This window comes from Equus asinus, chromosome 12, assembly GCF_041296235.1.
Source record: "Equus asinus isolate D_3611 breed Donkey chromosome 12, EquAss-T2T_v2, whole genome shotgun sequence".
Lineage (NCBI taxonomy): Eukaryota > Metazoa > Chordata > Mammalia > Perissodactyla > Equidae > Equus > Equus asinus.
This window is the reverse complement of record NC_091801.1, coordinates 48,435,531-48,452,961: the sequence shown is the minus strand read 5'-3', so window position 1 is coordinate 48,452,961 and position 17,431 is coordinate 48,435,531. Positions and strand designations below refer to the sequence as shown.

At 36.4% G+C, this 17,431-nt stretch overlaps 1 protein-coding gene across 3 annotated transcripts in view; it reads right to left on the bottom strand.

The window, feature by feature from the left end:
* SPAG1 (sperm associated antigen 1) overlaps positions 1 to 17,431 on the bottom strand; it is a 91,484-nt gene that overhangs the window by 50,480 nt on the left and 23,573 nt on the right. For all 3 annotated transcript variants that reach the window (XM_044743895.2, XM_070481403.1, XM_070481404.1), the window contains one exon: positions 8,161 to 8,320. In XM_044743895.2, the coding sequence (XP_044599830.2) occupies positions 8,161 to 8,320 (160 nt within the window). The remainder of the gene's footprint in view (positions 1 to 8,160; positions 8,321 to 17,431) is intronic.

Genomic DNA, 17,431 nt, shown 5'->3' with positions numbered 1-17,431 from the left:
ACCAAATGGAAATTTTATAATGAAAAAACTACAATAACCAAAATAAAAAATTCACTGAATGGGTGCAATAGTTGAATTGAGATGACAGAGGAAAAAGTCAGTGAACCTGAATATAGATCAATAGAAATTTTTCAATCTTAACAACAAAAAGAAGAAAAAAACTGACAAAAAAATGAACAAAACCTCAAGGACTTGTGGGACAATACGAAATAGTCTAACAATTGTGTCATAACAGTCCCAATAGGAGAGGAGAAATAATGTTTCCCAGAAAAAAATTTGAAGAAATTATGGCTGACAACTTCCCAAATGTGGCAGTGACATTAACTTATAGATTCAAGAAGCTCAGCATACCCCAAAAGGATGAATTCAAAGAAACCTACATCGAGACACACCATAATCAAACTGCTAAAAAATAAAAACATAGAAAAAGTCTTGAAAGCAGCCAGAGAAAAACAATGCATCATACATAGGGGAACAACAATTTGAATGGCAATGAATTTCTCATCAGAACATGGAGGATAGAAGGCAGCAGAAGAAAATGTTTAAAATGCTGAAAGAAAGAACTGTCAATCCAGAATTCTATATCCAGCAAAAATATCCTTAAGAAATTTAGGTAAAATAAAGGCATCCTCAATGAAGGAAAACTAAGAGAATTCATCTCTAGCAGAACTTCTTTAAAAGAAATGCTAAAGGACGTACTTTGGATGTAAAGGAAATGATACCAGAAAGAAACTTGGGACATCAGGAATGAAGGAAAAACAGAAATGACAAATATCTGAGTAAACAAAATAGACTGTTTTTCTCTTCATAAATTCTTCAAAATATGTAGAAAGATTGAAGGCAAAAATCATAACATTGTCTGATGAGGTTTTCAATGAATGTAAATATAACACATATGATAACTACAACATAAAGGTGGAAGGTAAAAGGACTGATTTGGTGGTAAGGGTTTTACATTTCACTTGAAGTGGTAAAATATTAATTCTAAGTAGAATATGGCAAAGTAAGTATGTATCTATAAATCATTATTGGGACCACTAAAAGAATGTGCAAAGAAATACAACAAAATAATAAATAAATTAAAATAAAAAACTAAACATTATTCAAATAATCTAAAAGAAAATATGAAAGAAGAAACAGTGGAACAAAAAACAGAGGGAAGAAACAGAAAAATAAGAAATACAATGTTAGACCTAATACAAACGTATCAATATTTAATTAAGTGTATATGGTGTACACATACCAAATATAAGACAGAGTAGTATAAGAATGGACTAAAAATAAGACCCAACTATATGCTGTCTAAAAGAAACCCATTTTAAGGATTCAGGTAGGTTAAAAGTGAAAGGATGGGAAAATATATATAATGCAAATATGAATCCAAAGAGAGCTGAAATGGCTACAGTAATGTCAGACAAAGTAGACTTAAAAACAAGTAAAATTACCAAAGATAGATGAACATTATATAATGATAAAAGGATCAATTGACCAATAAATCAGAGCAATCCTAAATGTGTATGTTCCTAACAACAGAGCTTCAAGACACATGACACAAAAACTGACAGAACTAAAAGGAGAAATGGACAAATCCACAGATCTACAATACTCCTCCTTAATGAGGAATATAACAAATAAAATCAGCAGGGATTAAGAAGAACTCAGTAGCACCATCAAACAACTGGATTTAATTGCTATTTATAGAACACTCCAACAAAAAAACAGCAAAATACATATTCTTTTCAAGTGCACACGGAATATTCATCAAGAAAGAACATAGCCTGTGACATAAGACAAGCCTTAACAAATTTAAAAGTAATGACATAACACAAAGTACATTCTCTGATCTTACTGGAAGTAAACGTAAAATCAAGAATAAAAAGATTACCGGTAAATCTCAAAAATTTGGAAATTAAATATGCCTTAGGGATCAAAGAGAGATCTTGAGGGAAATTAGAAAATATTTTTAACTGAATCTCAATGAAAATAAAACGTAAAATGTGTGGAATGTAGATAAAGCCTTGCTTAGAAGAAAACATAGCATCAAATGCTTATGTTAGGGGAAAGAAGTTTCAAATCAACATTCTAAGCCTCTATCTTTTTTCTTTTTTTTTTTTTTTTTTTGAGGAAGATTAGTCCTGAGCTAACATCCACCATGAATCCTCTTCGTTTTTTGCTGAGGAAGATTAGCCCTGAGCTAACACCTGTGCCCATCTTCCTCTACTTTATATGTGGGATGCCTGTGACAGCATGGCTTGACAAGCAGGGCATAGGTCCACACCTGGGATCCAAACCAGAGAACCTCAGGCTGCCAAAGCAGAGTGCGCAAACTTAACTGCTACACACCAGGCCGGCCCTAAGTCTCTATCTTGAGAAACTATCTTAGAAAAAGAGGAGTAAAATAAGCCCAATACAAGCAGAAGGAAGGAAATGATAGGAGAAATCAAGGAAACTGGCAAAGAAAAAAAAGGAGAGAAAAATCAATGAGACAAAAGGTGGTGTTTTGAAAAGATCAATAATATTGAAAACCTTTAGCCACACTGGCAAACCAAAAAAGAGAGAAAACACAAATTACCAATATCAAGAAGAGGGGATATCACTACAGATCAACCAGACATTAAAACTGTAATAAGGGATTCCTATAAACAACTCTATGCCCATAAATTCAACAACTTGGATGAAATGGACCAATTTCTTGAAACTACAAATCTATCAGGATTCACCCAAGAAAAAAACAGATAACCTAAATAGTTGTATATCTATTAAAGAAATTGAATTTGCAATTTAAAACTTTTCACAAAAGAAACTCCAGGCCTAGATGGTTTCACTGGCAAATTCTACCAAATATTTAAAAATTCTACCATCAATTCTACACAACCTCTTTTAGAAAATAGAAGTGATGGAAACATATCCCAACTCCCAACTTTTATGAGGCCATCATTGCTCTGATACAACAAAATTAAAAGAGAAATTAAAAGCCTGGCTTTTAACCAGACAAGCACGGTACAAAAAAAGAATAACTATAGTCCAATATCTCTCGTGAATGTAGATGCAAAAATCCTCAAGAAGATATTAGCAAATAAAATCCAGCAATAGGGGCTTGCCCAGTGGCACAGTGGTTAAGTGCGCACATTCCACTCCAGTGGCCCGGGGTTCGCCGGTTTGGATCCCAGGTGCGGACTTGGCACCGCTTGTCAAGCCATGCTGTGGCAGGCATCCCACATATAAAGTAGAGGAAGATAGGCACAGATGTTGGCTCAGGGCCAGTCTTCCTCAGCAAAAAGAGGAGGATTGGCAGCAGATGTTAGCTCAGGGCTAATCTTCCTCAAAAAAAAAAAAATCCAGCAATATATGAAAAGATTAATACAATGATGATTGATGGGTTTATCCCAAGAATTCAAGGCTGGCTCAACATCTGAAAATCTATAAACATAATCCAATATATCAACAGACTAAAGAAGAAAAACCACATGATCAAATCAATTGACAGAAAAAGTAGTTGAAAAAATTCAACACCAATTCAAGACAAAAAGTCTCAATCATCTAGAAACAGAAGATTACCTCATTAATTGGATAAAGGCCATCTATCATAAACTCACAGTTAATATCAAACTTGATGGTGGAAGACTGAATGCTTGTCCTCTAAGATTGAGAACAAGGCATGCATGTCTACTCTCCCCACTCTTGTTCAACACCATAATCCTTAGCCAGTGCAATAAAGCAAGGAAAAGAAAGAAAAGATGTACAGATTGGAAATGAAAAAATAAAACTGTCCTTATTTGCAGACAACATAATTGTCTATGAAAAAAATTCCAAAGAATCTTTGAAAAGAATCCTGGCACTAATCAGTGAGTTAGCATAATTGCAAGATCCAAGTCAACATATTTTTAAAAATCAATCATATTTCTATATTCTAGCAATGTACAAATGAATTTTAAATCTTCTGAAATTAAAAAAAGTATTATTTACAATAGCTCCCCCCAAACTGAAATACTTAAGTATAAATCTGTCAAAGTATGTGCAGTATCTGTATGCCATAAACTTCAAAACACTAATAAAATAAAATTAAAAAGACCTAAATAGGGGCCGGCTCTGTGGCCGAGTGGTTAAGTTCTCGCACTCCGCTGCAGCGGCCCAGGGTTCGGATCCTGGGCGCTGACATGGCACCGCTCGTCAGGCCACGTTGAGATGGCGTCCCACATCCCACAACTAGAAGGACATGCAACTAAGATATACAACTGTGTACAGGGGAGGGGTTGGGGAGATAAAGCAGAAAAAAAAAAAAAAGACCTAAATAAATGAAGAGACATACCATGTTCACGGATTGGAAAACTCAATATAATTACAACATCATATCTCCCCTAAACTGATCTATATATTCAATACAATTCCAATCAAATTCCCAGCATGACTTTTTCTAGATATAGAAAAACTGACTGACCTACTTCATATTTGCTATCTTATTGTACTCTTGTACATATTACAGTGATAGAGGAAAATTCCTTGTATTTTGCAGTGAGTAGAAATGTAAATTTTAGTAACATAACAAAGAGACTTGTGGTAAAATATTCATCAAATATATGTGATTTTTTTATGTAATAAAGAAATATACCTGAATGTTAAGAGAAATGGGAGGAATGCAGACCACGAAAAATAAAATATAATTGAAAAAAACCTGATTTTAAAACTAGGTGGAAAGGCAAAGGAAATAGAACAGCCAAACAATTTTGAAAAAGAAAAATAAAGCTGAAGGAATCACACTACCTGATTTTAAGACTACTATAAAACTATATTACTCAAGACAGTGTGGTGTTGACAAATGGATAGACACATAGGTCACCAGAAAAGAACTGGGTCCAGAATTAGATTCTACTGGCCTCACAAATATGGCCAATTGATTTTTCACAAAGGTGCAAAGGCAGTTCAAAAGAGTAAGGATAGTTTTCAATAAATGGTTTTGGAACAGTCGGATATCCATATGCAAATAAATGAAACTCCATCTAATCCTCAAACTTCATACAAATATTAACTCAGCATGCCAAAAGAAATAAGTCAGACAGAGAAAGACAAACATTGTATGATCTCATTTATATGTGGAATCTAACAAGTAATAAACTGAGATCATAGATACAGAAAAAAGATTGGTGGTTGCCAGAGGTGGTGAGTGGGGTGGGGGGGCGATGGGTGAAGAGGGTCAAAAGGTACAAAATTCCAGTTACAAAATAAATAAGTCATGAGGACATAATGTACAGCAAGGTGACTGTAGTTAATAATACTGTACTGTATATTTCAAAGGTGCTAAGAGAGTAAATATTAAAAGTTTTTATCACAAGAAAACAAAATTTTTAAACTATGTACAGCGATAGATGTTAACTAAACATATTATGGTGATCATTTTGCAATATATACAAATATCAAATCATCATGTTGTACACCTGAAACTAACACAATGTTATATGTCAACTATATCTCAATAAAAACATTAACTCAGGGGGCTGGCCCCGTGGCCGAGTGGTTAAGTTCGCGCGCTCCGCTGCAGGCGGCCCAGTGTTTCGTCGGTTCGAATCCTGGGCGCGGACATGGCACTGCTCGTCAGACCACGCTGAGGCAGCGTCCCACATGCCACAACTAGAGGAACCCACAACGAAGAATACACAACTATGTACCGGGGGGCTTTGGGGAGAAAAAGGAAAAAATAAAATCTTTAAAACAAACAAACAAACAAAAAAAAACATTAACTCAGAATGGATATGTAAGTGTAAAACATAAAACTATGAAACTTTTAAAAGAAAATACAAGAGAAAATCTTCATGATTTTGGATTAAGCAAAGTGTTCTTAGATATAACACCCAAAGCACAGTCCATTACAAACTTTCGATAAATTGGACTCTAACTAAATTAAAACCCTTTTTTTCTGTGAAAGCTACTGTTTAAAGACTGAAAAAACAAGCTACAAACAGGGGAAGAAATATTTGCAGACCTCATGTCTACCGAAAGACTTGTATCAAGAATATAAAAAGAACTCTCAAAACTCAACAAGAAGAAAACAATTACCCAATTTAAAAAAAACTGGTGGAATAATTTGAACAGGTACTTTGCCAAAAATGATATGGGCATGGCAAATTAGCACATGAAAAGATGTTCAACATCATAGCCATTAGTAAAATGCAAATTAAAACCATAATGAGAAACCACTATACACCTAACAAAATGGCTAAAAAATTTTTTAAAATAAACCTGATAATACCAAATGCTGACAAGAACACAAAGCAACTGGAACTCTAATATGTTGCTAATGGGAATGCAAAATGGAATGCCATAGTGGAAAAACAGTTTGGAAATTTTTTATACAGTTGAACACACACTTCCCATATGACCCAGCAATCCCACTCTTATGTATTTACCCTAGGGAAATGAAAACATATGCTCACCCAAAAACCTGAGCATGAATGCTAACAGTAGCTCTATTTGTAAATACCAAACACTGGAAACCCAAATGTCCTTTAAAAAGTGAAATGAAAAACAAACGGCAGTATATCCCTAGAATGGAACACTACTAGTCAATAAAAAGGAATGAACCAAAGATACATGCAACCACGTGAATGAATCTCAGTGACATTACGCTAAGTGAAGGAAGCTAGTCTCAAAAGGTTACATACTCTCTGATTCCGTTTATACAGCATTCTGGAAAAGGCAAAACTGTAGAAACAGAGAACACATCAGTGGTTGCCAAGGGTTGGGATGAGGGAAGGGTGTGGCTCAAAGGAGAACAAAAAGGAGTTTTTTGGTGTGATGGAATAGTTATGTATCCTGATTGTGGTGGTGAGTACATGAAATTATACAAATGTTTGAACTGTATAGCAAATAAGTCCATTTTTGCTATGTGTAAATTTTTTAAATAATAATTTAAAAATAGTAGCAATTGATATAGTTTGTACTATACCTTGTTCAAGATTTTAAATGATTTCCATTAATTGTAAGCCACTTGGCTAATTATCTTAAGCTAAATATAAACCCTAAGAAGAATATTTGTTGCCAGAACTTACTGGTTGAAAATTTGCTGGTGAACCTCAATCCTTGGAAAAGTGTTTACCTTAATTTCTCCCTTTTTTATCCTTCTGATGCTTTCTTCCTTTCCCATCTCTCTGGTGCTCTTGCCCTCTGTCTCCTCTTCTCTTGCCCCCACTTCTTTTCTACCCCTTTGTCTTTATCCTAGCTTAACTGATCATATTTTAACCTGAGGTATATATTTTACATTATATTTTTTGTCATTAAAAAATGAAAACTTATACTTCTTTTTCTTTATTTTTTTAAGTTGAATGAACAGAACATTTTACATTTCTCTCTCAAAATTAAATATTCTGTCAAATTACTTAAAGTTGACTTTTACCTGTGAATAATTTTCAAAACTGGTATTTTCCCCTTGGTCGCTCAGGAGCTCTCAAGAAGGGGGAAAAGATTTCCCCCCGTGATCGAGAGAGTAGGCAGATCTTTCCTCTTAAAGCTGATGTAACTTTCATTCTTTCATATTATGAAGATTAAGCTTTATCCAGATGCTTTTTAAAAAATATATCAAAAGTGAAATTGCATATTTAAAACAACTTTTTTGAGAGACACACATAGCATTTTCCAACATTGCTTTCATTTTAGGCATATATCTTCTTTGAAGCCAATATATTTGTAACCAAGGAGATATATACAAAATACTCATCTAAGAGAAAGATTTAAGGCTAACTTAAAACGTTGATGTCACGTAGACACAGCTATTTGCATTTAAAGGTGATAATCAGGAATTAAATTGAGCACTAGAAAAAGGTGTCAGGTTAAGAAGAAAAATTGGGTTTGGGAGATTAAGAAGATGAACTATGTTAACTAGACTTATTGTGGTGATCATTTCACAATATATACAAATATTAAATCATTACGCTGTACAACTGAAAATAATATAATGTGTATGTCCATAATACCTCAATAAAAAAGAAAAGAAAAGAAAAAGATGAGCTGTATTAAGAAAAAGATTAAGGAAAAGCTTGCTTGTCAATTTACAAGGCATAGCTAGAAACAGTTTGATAGACAGAATTTCTAGACAAACAGAAAATTTGAGCCAGCTCATCATATAAAAAGGTAGCTTTCTGCATAACCAAAAGAGAAAAGATATTTTACTTTTATCTCCACTGCCATCTTCAGGTTTTTTCCCACTGTCCTTTCCATCTTCATCTTCCGAGTTTTCCACCTCCTGAATAAACATCCTTCTCCCCTTTGCTTGAGTCTTAGATGCAGGTTCAGAATCTTTCAGATCTCGTTCAACCTCTGACAAGGTTTTCTGCAACATAAACGCCATAAACATCATTAAAGAAAATGTTCTTCTTTAATAAAAAAAAATAACCATTCATTCAGGTGAGAATATGAAGATAGTATTAAAAAGTGAATAAAGATAACTTAGATAAGGTTTTTATGGTGATCTTTTTCTTTTTCAAACAAGTTCATTGCTTTGTCTGATTATAATCATATATGTCTACTGTAAAAAACTTAAAACATAACAAGTATAAACAGGAAAGAAAAAACTCATCTGAATTCCTGCTGCTCAGATAACACTATTGAAATTCTGAGGATCATTTTCCTCTGTTCTTATATGTCAAATTGTCTCTGTGTCTTATGTGTCAAAATTGCCTTTAGTGGAGTCAGAGCTGCCTTTCCAGAGAAACTGCTTGCTGTCTTGAACCTTGGACTGGGCCAAACCTTTGCACTGGGCCAAAATGGCAATTGTTTTATAAGCAGTTGTTTGGGAGAAAGCAGGAGAAAGGACATCTTGATCACAAAGACTGAGGATTATGGACTTTCTGAAGATAGAATGGATAGTCAATCAATATTTAGCCAAGACTAGCTCTCTGCCTCCAACTCCAATTAAAATGCTTTATAACATAATCTCCTTTCTTTGCCTTTAAAAGCCCCTGACTTTTCTTCCCTAGCAGGACACTATTTGGGTTTCTACTTGAATCTGTGCTACCCAAATTGCAGTTCTTGAGCCTCTAAATAAACTTTTTGCTTCTCTTGTAGTTTATGCCTCTTATTCCTGGACATATGCATGTACACCCTCATAGATGTATAATTTTATACAAATTAAATCATACTACACATGACTTTTTTAGAGTAATGTTGAAAGTTCTTTAATATTTCATGCCAACTGGAATGAAAAATATGTATATCAGAACATTCCCCGCCCCATTCTTTTTTTTTTTTTTTAAGATTTTATTTTATTTTCCTTTTTCTCCCCAAAGCCCCCCGGTACATAGTTGTATATTCTTTGTTGTGGGTCCTTCTAGTTGTGGCATGTGGGACGCTGCCTCAGCGTGGTTTGATGAGCAGTGCCATGTCCGCACCCAGGATTCGAACCAATGAAACACTGGGCCGCCTGCAGCGGAGCGCGCAAACTTAACCACTTGGCCACGGGGACACCCCTCCCCGCCCCATTCTTAACAGCTTACTGAGGTATGCATAATTGACAAACTGCATGTACTTAAAATGCACAAGTTGATAGATTTTGACATAATAATAAACATATCCATCATTCCCAAAAGTTTTTTCCTGTCTTTTTGTAATAACTTCCATTCGCTCCTCCCTGCAACCACTGTCCTTTCTGTCATAATAGGTTAGTTTGCATTTTCTAGGATTCTACATAAATAGAATCATACTGTATGTACTCTTTTTTTGTTCTGGCTTCTTTCTCTCATCATAATTATTTTGAAATTCACGCATGTTGTTGTGTTTATCTATTATAGTTCATTCCTTTTGATTGCTAAGTCGCATTCTACTGTACGAATATAACATAATTTGTTTATCCATTTACCTGCTGAAGGACATTTTAAGATGTTTTAAATTTTTCGTGATTACAAATAAAACCATTATGAACATTTATGCATAATCTTTGTGTGGACATACGCTTGCATTTTTCTAGGGTAATACCTAGGAATCAGATGGTTGGATCATAAGGTAGGTATGTGATTTTATGTTTAACTTTTTTTTTTTTAATTTTCGGATGTACATCATAATATATTTTGAATTCTGTGTGGATTACATCATGTTCACCACCCGAAAACTAATTATAGTCCATCACCTCACATGTGAGCCTCATCACCCCTTATGCCCTCTCCCCTCACCCCTCCCCCTCTGGTAACCACCAATCCAATCTCCAATGCTATGGGTTTGTTTTTATCTTCTACTTCTGAGTGAGATCATATGGAATTTGACTTTCTCCCTCTGACTTACTTCACTCAGCATAATATCCTCAAGGTCCATCCATGTTGTCACAAATGGCCGGATTTCATCATTTCTTATGGCTGAGTAGTAGTTCATCGTGTATCAATACCACATCTTCTTTATCCATTTGTCCCTTCATGGGCACCTAGGTTGCTTCCATGTCTTGGCTATTGTATATAATGCTGCAATGAACATAGGGGTGCAAGGATCTTTATGCCTTTGTGTTTTCAAGTTCTTTGGATAAATACCCAGCAGTGGAATAACAGGAGATCTATTGGTAGATCTATTCTTAATTTTCTGAGGATACTCCATACTGCTTTCCATAGTGGTTGCACCAGTTTGCACTCCCACCAGCAGTGAACAAGTGTTCCCTTCTCTCCACATCCTCTCCAACATTTGTTGTTTCCTGTTTTGTTAATTATAGCCATATACCTGATTGTAGTTTTGATTTGCATTTCCCTGATAGCTAATGATGTTGAACATCTTTTCATACGCCTGTTCGCCATCTGTATATCTTCTTTGGAGAAATGTCTGTTCAGATTTTTTGCCCATTTTTTAATTGGATTGTTGGTTCTTTTGTTGTTGAGCTGTACGAGTTCTTTGTATATTTTTGATATTAACCCCTTATCTGATATATGGTTTGCAAATATCTTCTCCCAATTGTTAGGTTGTCTTTTTGTTTTGTTGATGGTTTCCTTTGCTGTGCAGAAGTTTTTTAGTTTGATGTAGTCTCATTTGTTCATTTTTTCTTTTGTTTCCCTTGCCCGGTCAGACATGGGACTTGAAAATATGCTGCTAAGACTGATGTCAAAGAGCGTACTGCCTATGTTTTCTTCGAGAAGTTTCATGGTTTCAGGTATTACATTCAAGTCTTTAATCCATTTTGAGTTGATTTTTGTGCATGGTGTAAGGGAATGGTCTACTTTCATTCTTCTGCATGTGGCTTTCCAGTTTTCCCAACACCATTGATTGAAGAGACTCTTCTTTCTCCATCGTATGCTCTTGGCTCCCTTGTCAAATATTAGCTGTCCATAATACGTGTGGGTTTACTTCTGGGCTCTCAATTCTGTTCGATTGATCTGTGTGTATGTTTTTGTGCCAGTACCATGCTGTTTTGCTTACTATGGCTTTGTAGTATATTTTGAAATCAGGGAGTGTGATACCTCCAGCTTTGTTCTTTTTTCTCAGGAATCCTTTGGCTACTCGGAGTCTTTTGTTATTTCATATAAATTTTAGGATTCTTTGTTCTATTTCTGCGAAAAATGTTCTTGGAACTTTGATAGGGATGGCATTGAATCTATAGATTGCTTTAGGAAGTATAGAAATTTTAACAATGCTAATTCTTCCAATCCAAGAGCACAGAATATCTTTCCATTTCTTTGTGTCTTCTTCAATTTCTTTCAACAATGTTTTATAGTTTTTGGTGTATAGATCTTTCACCTCTTTGGTTAAGTTTATTCCTAGGTATTTTATTCTTTTTGTTGCAATTGTAAACGGGATTGTATTCTTAATTTCTCTTTCTGCTACTTTGTTGTTAGTGTATAGAAACACAACCGATTTTTGTATGTTGATTTTGTATCCAGTGACTTGACTGTATTTCTTTATTGTTGCTAAAAGTTTTTTAGTGGATTCTTTAGGGTTTTCTAGATATAAAATCATATCATCTGCCAATTGTGACAGTTTCACTTCTTCTTTTCCAATGTGGATCCCTTTCATTTCTTTTTCTTGCCTGATTGCTCTTGCTAGGACTTCCAATACTATGTTAAATAAGAGTGGTGACAGTGGGCATCCTTGTCTGGTTCCTGTTCTTAGAGGGATAGCTTTCAGTTTTTCTCCATTGAGGATGATATTTGCTGTGGGTTTGTCAGATATGGCCTTTATTATGTTGAGGTATTTTCCTTCTATACCCATTTTATTTAGAGTTTTTATCATAAATGGATGCTGTATCTCGTCAAATGCTTTCTCTGCATCTATTGAGATGATCATGTGATTTTTATTCTTCATTTTGTTAACGTGGTGTATCAAGTTGATAGATTTGCAGATGTTGAACTATCCCTGCATCCCTGGAATGAAACCCACTTGATCATGATGTATGACATTTTTAATGTATTGTTGTATTCGATTTGCTAGTATTTTGTTGAAGATTTTTGCATTGATGTTCACCAGTGATATTGGCCTGTAATTTTCTTTTTTTGTGTTGTCCTTGTCTGGTTTTGGTATCAAGATAATGTTGGCTTCGTAGAATGAGTTAGGAAGCCTCCCCCTCCTCTTCAACTTTTGGAAGAGTTTGAGAAGGATAGGTATTAAGTCTTCTCTGAATGTTTGGTAGACTTCACCAGGGAAGCCATCTGGTCCTGGACTTTTATTTTTTGGGAGGTTTTGATTGCTGTTTCGATCTCCTTACTGGTGATTGGTCTATTCAAATTTTCTACTTCTTCTTGGTCCAGTTTTGGAAGGTTCTATGTTTCTAAGAATTTATCCATTTCTTCTAGATTATCCAATTTGTTGGCGTATAGCTTTTCATAGTATTCTCTTATTATCTTTTGTATTTCTGAGGTGTCCGTTGTAATCTCTCCTCTTTCATTTCTGATTTTATTTATTTGAGACTTCTCTCTTTTTTTCTTGGTGAGTCTAGCTAAGGGTTTGTCAATTTTGTTTATCTTTTCAAAGAACCAGCTCTTGGTTTCATTAATTTTTTTCTATTTTTTTTAGTCTTTATTTCTGCTCTGATTTTTATTATTTCCTTCCTTCTGCTGATTTTGGGCTTTGTTTGTTGTTGTTTTTCTAGTACCTTTAGATGCACTTTTAGATTGTCTATTTGGAATTCTTCTTCTTTGTTGAGGTAGGCCTGCATTGCTATAAACTTCCCTCTTAGAACCACTTTTGCTGTATCCCATAGATTTTGGCATGTCATGTTTTCATTTTCATTTGTCTCCAGGAATTTTTTGATTTCTTCATTGACCCAATCGTTGTTCAGTAGCATTTGTTTAATCTCCACATTTTTGTGGCTTTTCTGGTTTTCTTCCTGTAGTTGATTTCCAGTTTCATACCTTTGTGGTCAGAAAAGATGCATGGTATTATTTCAACCTTCTCAAATTTATTGAGACTTGTTTGTGGCCTAATATGTGATCAATCCTGGAGAATGTTTCATGGGCATTTGAAAAGAATGTGTATTCTGTGGTTTTTGGATGGAATGTTCTGTATATATCTACTAAGTCCATCTGGTCTAATGTGTCCTTTAAGGCCAGTGTTTCCTTACTGATCTTCTGTTTGGGTGATCTATCCATTGGTGTAAGTAGAGTGTTAAAGTCCCCTACTATGATTGTGTTACTGTCTATTTCTCCTTTTATGTCTGTTAATAATTGCTTTATATAATTAGGTGCTCCTATTTGGGGTGTATAGATATTAACAAGTGTTATATTTTCTTGTTGGACTGTTCCCTTTATCATTATGTAATGCCCGTCTTTGTCTCTTGTTACAGTTTTGGTTTTAAAGTCTATTTTGTCTGATATACGTATTGCCACTCCCGCTTTCTTTTCTTTGCCATTTGCATGGAATATCTTTTTCCATCCTTTCACTTTCAGTTTGTGAGTGTCTGTAGGTCTGAAGTGTGTCTCTTGTATGCAGCATATACATGGGTCTCGTTTTTTTAATCCAATTGGCCACCCTATGGCATTTGATTGGAGCATTTAGTCCATTGACATTTAAAGTAGCTATTGATAAGTATGTATTTATGGCCATTTTGTCACTTTTTTTTTCCTGGGTGTTTTAGTAGTTCTTCTCTGTTCCTTTCTTTTTCTCTTGCTGTCTTCCCTTGTAGTTTGATGACTATCTTTAGTAAAATGTTTGATTTCTTTTCTCTTACTTTTTTTCTTGCTTGTTATAGGTTTCTGATTTGTGATTACCATGAGGCTCCTATTTAATATACCAGGCATATAACAGTCTATATTGAGTTGATAGACTGTTTAGCGTGAGCTCTTTCTAAAAGCTCTACTTTTTCACTCTCCTCCTCCCACATTATATATTTTTCAAATCATATATAGTCTCTTGTTTAGTGTGTGTCTATCCATTACCCTTTTATCTTTGAAATAGGTGATTTTAGTACACTTGTCTTTCAACCTTCATATTATCTTCACAGGTAGCTGATCTGCTGCCTTTACTATATTTTTACCTTACAAGTGATTTTATTGCCTGGTTTTTTGTTGTTGTTGTTTTGTTTTGTTGATAATTTTTTTTTATCTCTATTTGTGGTCATTGCTTTCCCACTTAAATAAGTCCCTGCAGCATTTCTTGCAGAACTGGTTTCTTTGTGATAAACTCCTATAATTTTTGCTTGTCTGGGAAGCTCTTTATCTCTTCTTCCATTCTGAATGACAACTCTAATGGATAGAGTATTCTTGGCTGTAGGTTTTTTCCTTTTAGCACTTTAAATATGTCATGCCATTCTCTTCTCGCCTGTAGGGTCTCAGCTGAGAAGTCTGCTGATAGCCTGATGGGCTTCCCTTTATACGTCACTTGTGGCCTTTCTCTTGCTGCTTTTAGGATTTTCTCTCTGTCTTTAATTTTGGACATTTTGATTATAATATGTCTTGGTGTGGGCCTCTTTGGGCTTATCTTCTTTGGAGCTCTCTGTGCTTCCTGAACTTGGATGTCTGTTTCCTTCCTCAGGTTAGGAAAATTTTCCTCTATTATTTCTACAGATAAATTTTCTGCCCCTTTGTCACTCTCCTCTCCTTCTGGGACACCTCTAATCCAAATGTTAGCATGCTTGATATTGTCCCAGAGTTCCCTTAGACTGTTCTTATTCTAATTCTTTTTTCTCTTTTCTGTTCTGCTTGCATGATTTCCTTTAGTCTTTTGTCTAGCTCACTGATGCATTCTTCTGCTTCCTCTACTCTGCTATTGAGTCCCTCTAGTGAATTTCTCATTTCAAGTATTGTATTCTTCATTTCTGATTGTTTTTTTTTAATATCTTCCAGCTTTTTGCTGATGTGCTCACTGTGTTCATCCATTCTTCTCCGCGTATCTGTGAGCATCCTCATGATATTTTGTTTGAACTCTTTGTTGAGTAGGTTGCTAGCTTCTGTTTCATTTAGTCCTTTTTCTGGGGTTTTGTACTGTTCCCTTGCTTGGAAAGTATTCCTTTGCCTCCTCCTTATGCCTCTTTCTTTGTGCTTATTTCTATGTATTAGGTGAGTCGGCTATGTCTCCTGATCTTGGAGAAGTGGCCTTATGTATGAGATGCTTTATGAGGCCCAGCAGTGTGCTTCCCTCTCATCACCAGTCTATAAGAACCAGGAGTGACCTCTTTGTGGGCTACTTGTGTCCTTCTGCTGTGGCAGGGTTGTTCCCACTGCGGGTACCCAGGGAGTCTAATCTTCCCTTCCCTGGCCAGCTGTTTGTAAATCCGGTTTGGGGAGTCTCAGCACTGTTGGCTACCAAGTCTATCAGCACACTCCTATTGCAGTTGCCCTCTTAATTGGCTTGGTACCCAGTGTAGCTGGTTGCTAGGCTCAGGAGGTACAGTTGTGATAGGCCTAAGGCCTACAAGGCTGTTGCCAGTTCTCTTAGGAGTGCAGCTGAGTGGGGCTGGCCCTTGGCATGGGGCACTCAATTGTTTCAGGCTTTGGAAGGTGGGGCTGATCCTTTTTATGGCTATTTGTGAAGCACAGGTCTTCTGTGCTGATAAGCCTCACCCCCCCACAGGACCATAAACACCATCAACACAGTCCTGGTCTGTGCACACTTCTCAACCCCCTGGAGCGTACCCTGATGCCACACTGCAGAGGCCCCCACCTCTCCACCAATGCCCCCCCCCCAACAGTTCACCTGGTCCTCTCACAGGCCCTGCCCCACAGAGGCAGACACCCTTGCCTGCCTGTAGAGGATCAAGGCACCCAGTCAATGCAGGCTGAAAAGTAGCCTGGGGGCTTACTGGGGCCAGTCCTTAGGGCAGGTTGCCTTCCCTGGCTGAACTGGATTAAATCTGTTCTCTAGTGGGTGTGGCAGACCCCTGGGCTAACAGGCCAAGGGATGAACCTCAATGGCCCCCACCGGGGTCCTGTCAGCATGCCTGGGCCAGCTCAGAACAATGGCCCCCACAAATGTCTCAGTCTCTGGAGAGGTCCCTCCTCTCACCAAGATGCCCCCAGATCCCACCAGGTGAGTCTCGTTTTATGAAAGGACTGTCAGCCTTCTCTCTGGTGATTTTAGGTTGTTGCAGTGAGTGAGTTTGTGTGTGGGCCCTTTAAGACCTGGGTCTTTTCGGCTTTAGGCTGATAGCTTTTCTGGGGGTATCCTCCCTGCAGTTAATAGCCAGCAAAGCCAGACAGTAAGAACCCCCGTCTCAGGTGGGCTGAGTCTGAAGGATGCTTATAGCCATATCGGCCCCACTCCGGATCTCACTCCTCCAGGGAGGGCTGCGTACCTTAGGGGGCTCCCACCTGGCCAGCTGAGAAGCTCCACTGCTCCGAAAGGTGACTTTTTTCCTTTCCAGAAGGAATTTCTGCCTCTTCTGCCTTCATCAGGACTGTCCCTTGTAGTGGGGGTTCTTTTTATCCAGTTTTCAATCCAGGATAATTGTTCCAAAAATTATTGTAACCTGGTTGTGTTCGTGGGAGGAGACGAGTTCAACATCTGCTCACACTGCCATCTTGACAAGATCTTACGTTTAACTTTTTAAGAAACCGTCAACCTATTTTCCAAAGTGGTGGTATAATTTTATATTCCCAGGAGTTACAGTTCCTCCACATCCCTGTCAACACTTCGTATGGTCAATCTTTTAAATTTTAGCTATTCTAACAGGTTTGTGGTGGTATCTCTTGTGGCCTTAATTTATATTTCTCTAGAAACTAATGATATTGAGCATCTTTTCATGCACTTATTTCCCATTCTTTTGGTGAAGTATCTGATCAAATATTTTGCTTATTTTTTATTTGCCTGTTTCCTTATTATTGAGTTTTAAAAATTCTTTATATATTCTTGATACAAGTCCTTTATTGGATACACGATTTGCAAATATTATCTCCTAGTCTGTGGTTTTTTCATTTTATTCTTCGGATAGTATCTTTCAAAGAGCAAAAGTTTTCAATTTTGAAGAAGTTTAATTTATCAACTTTGTCTTTTATGGATTGTGCCACATGTCCTTACCTAAGGAATATTTGTCTAATCCAAGTTC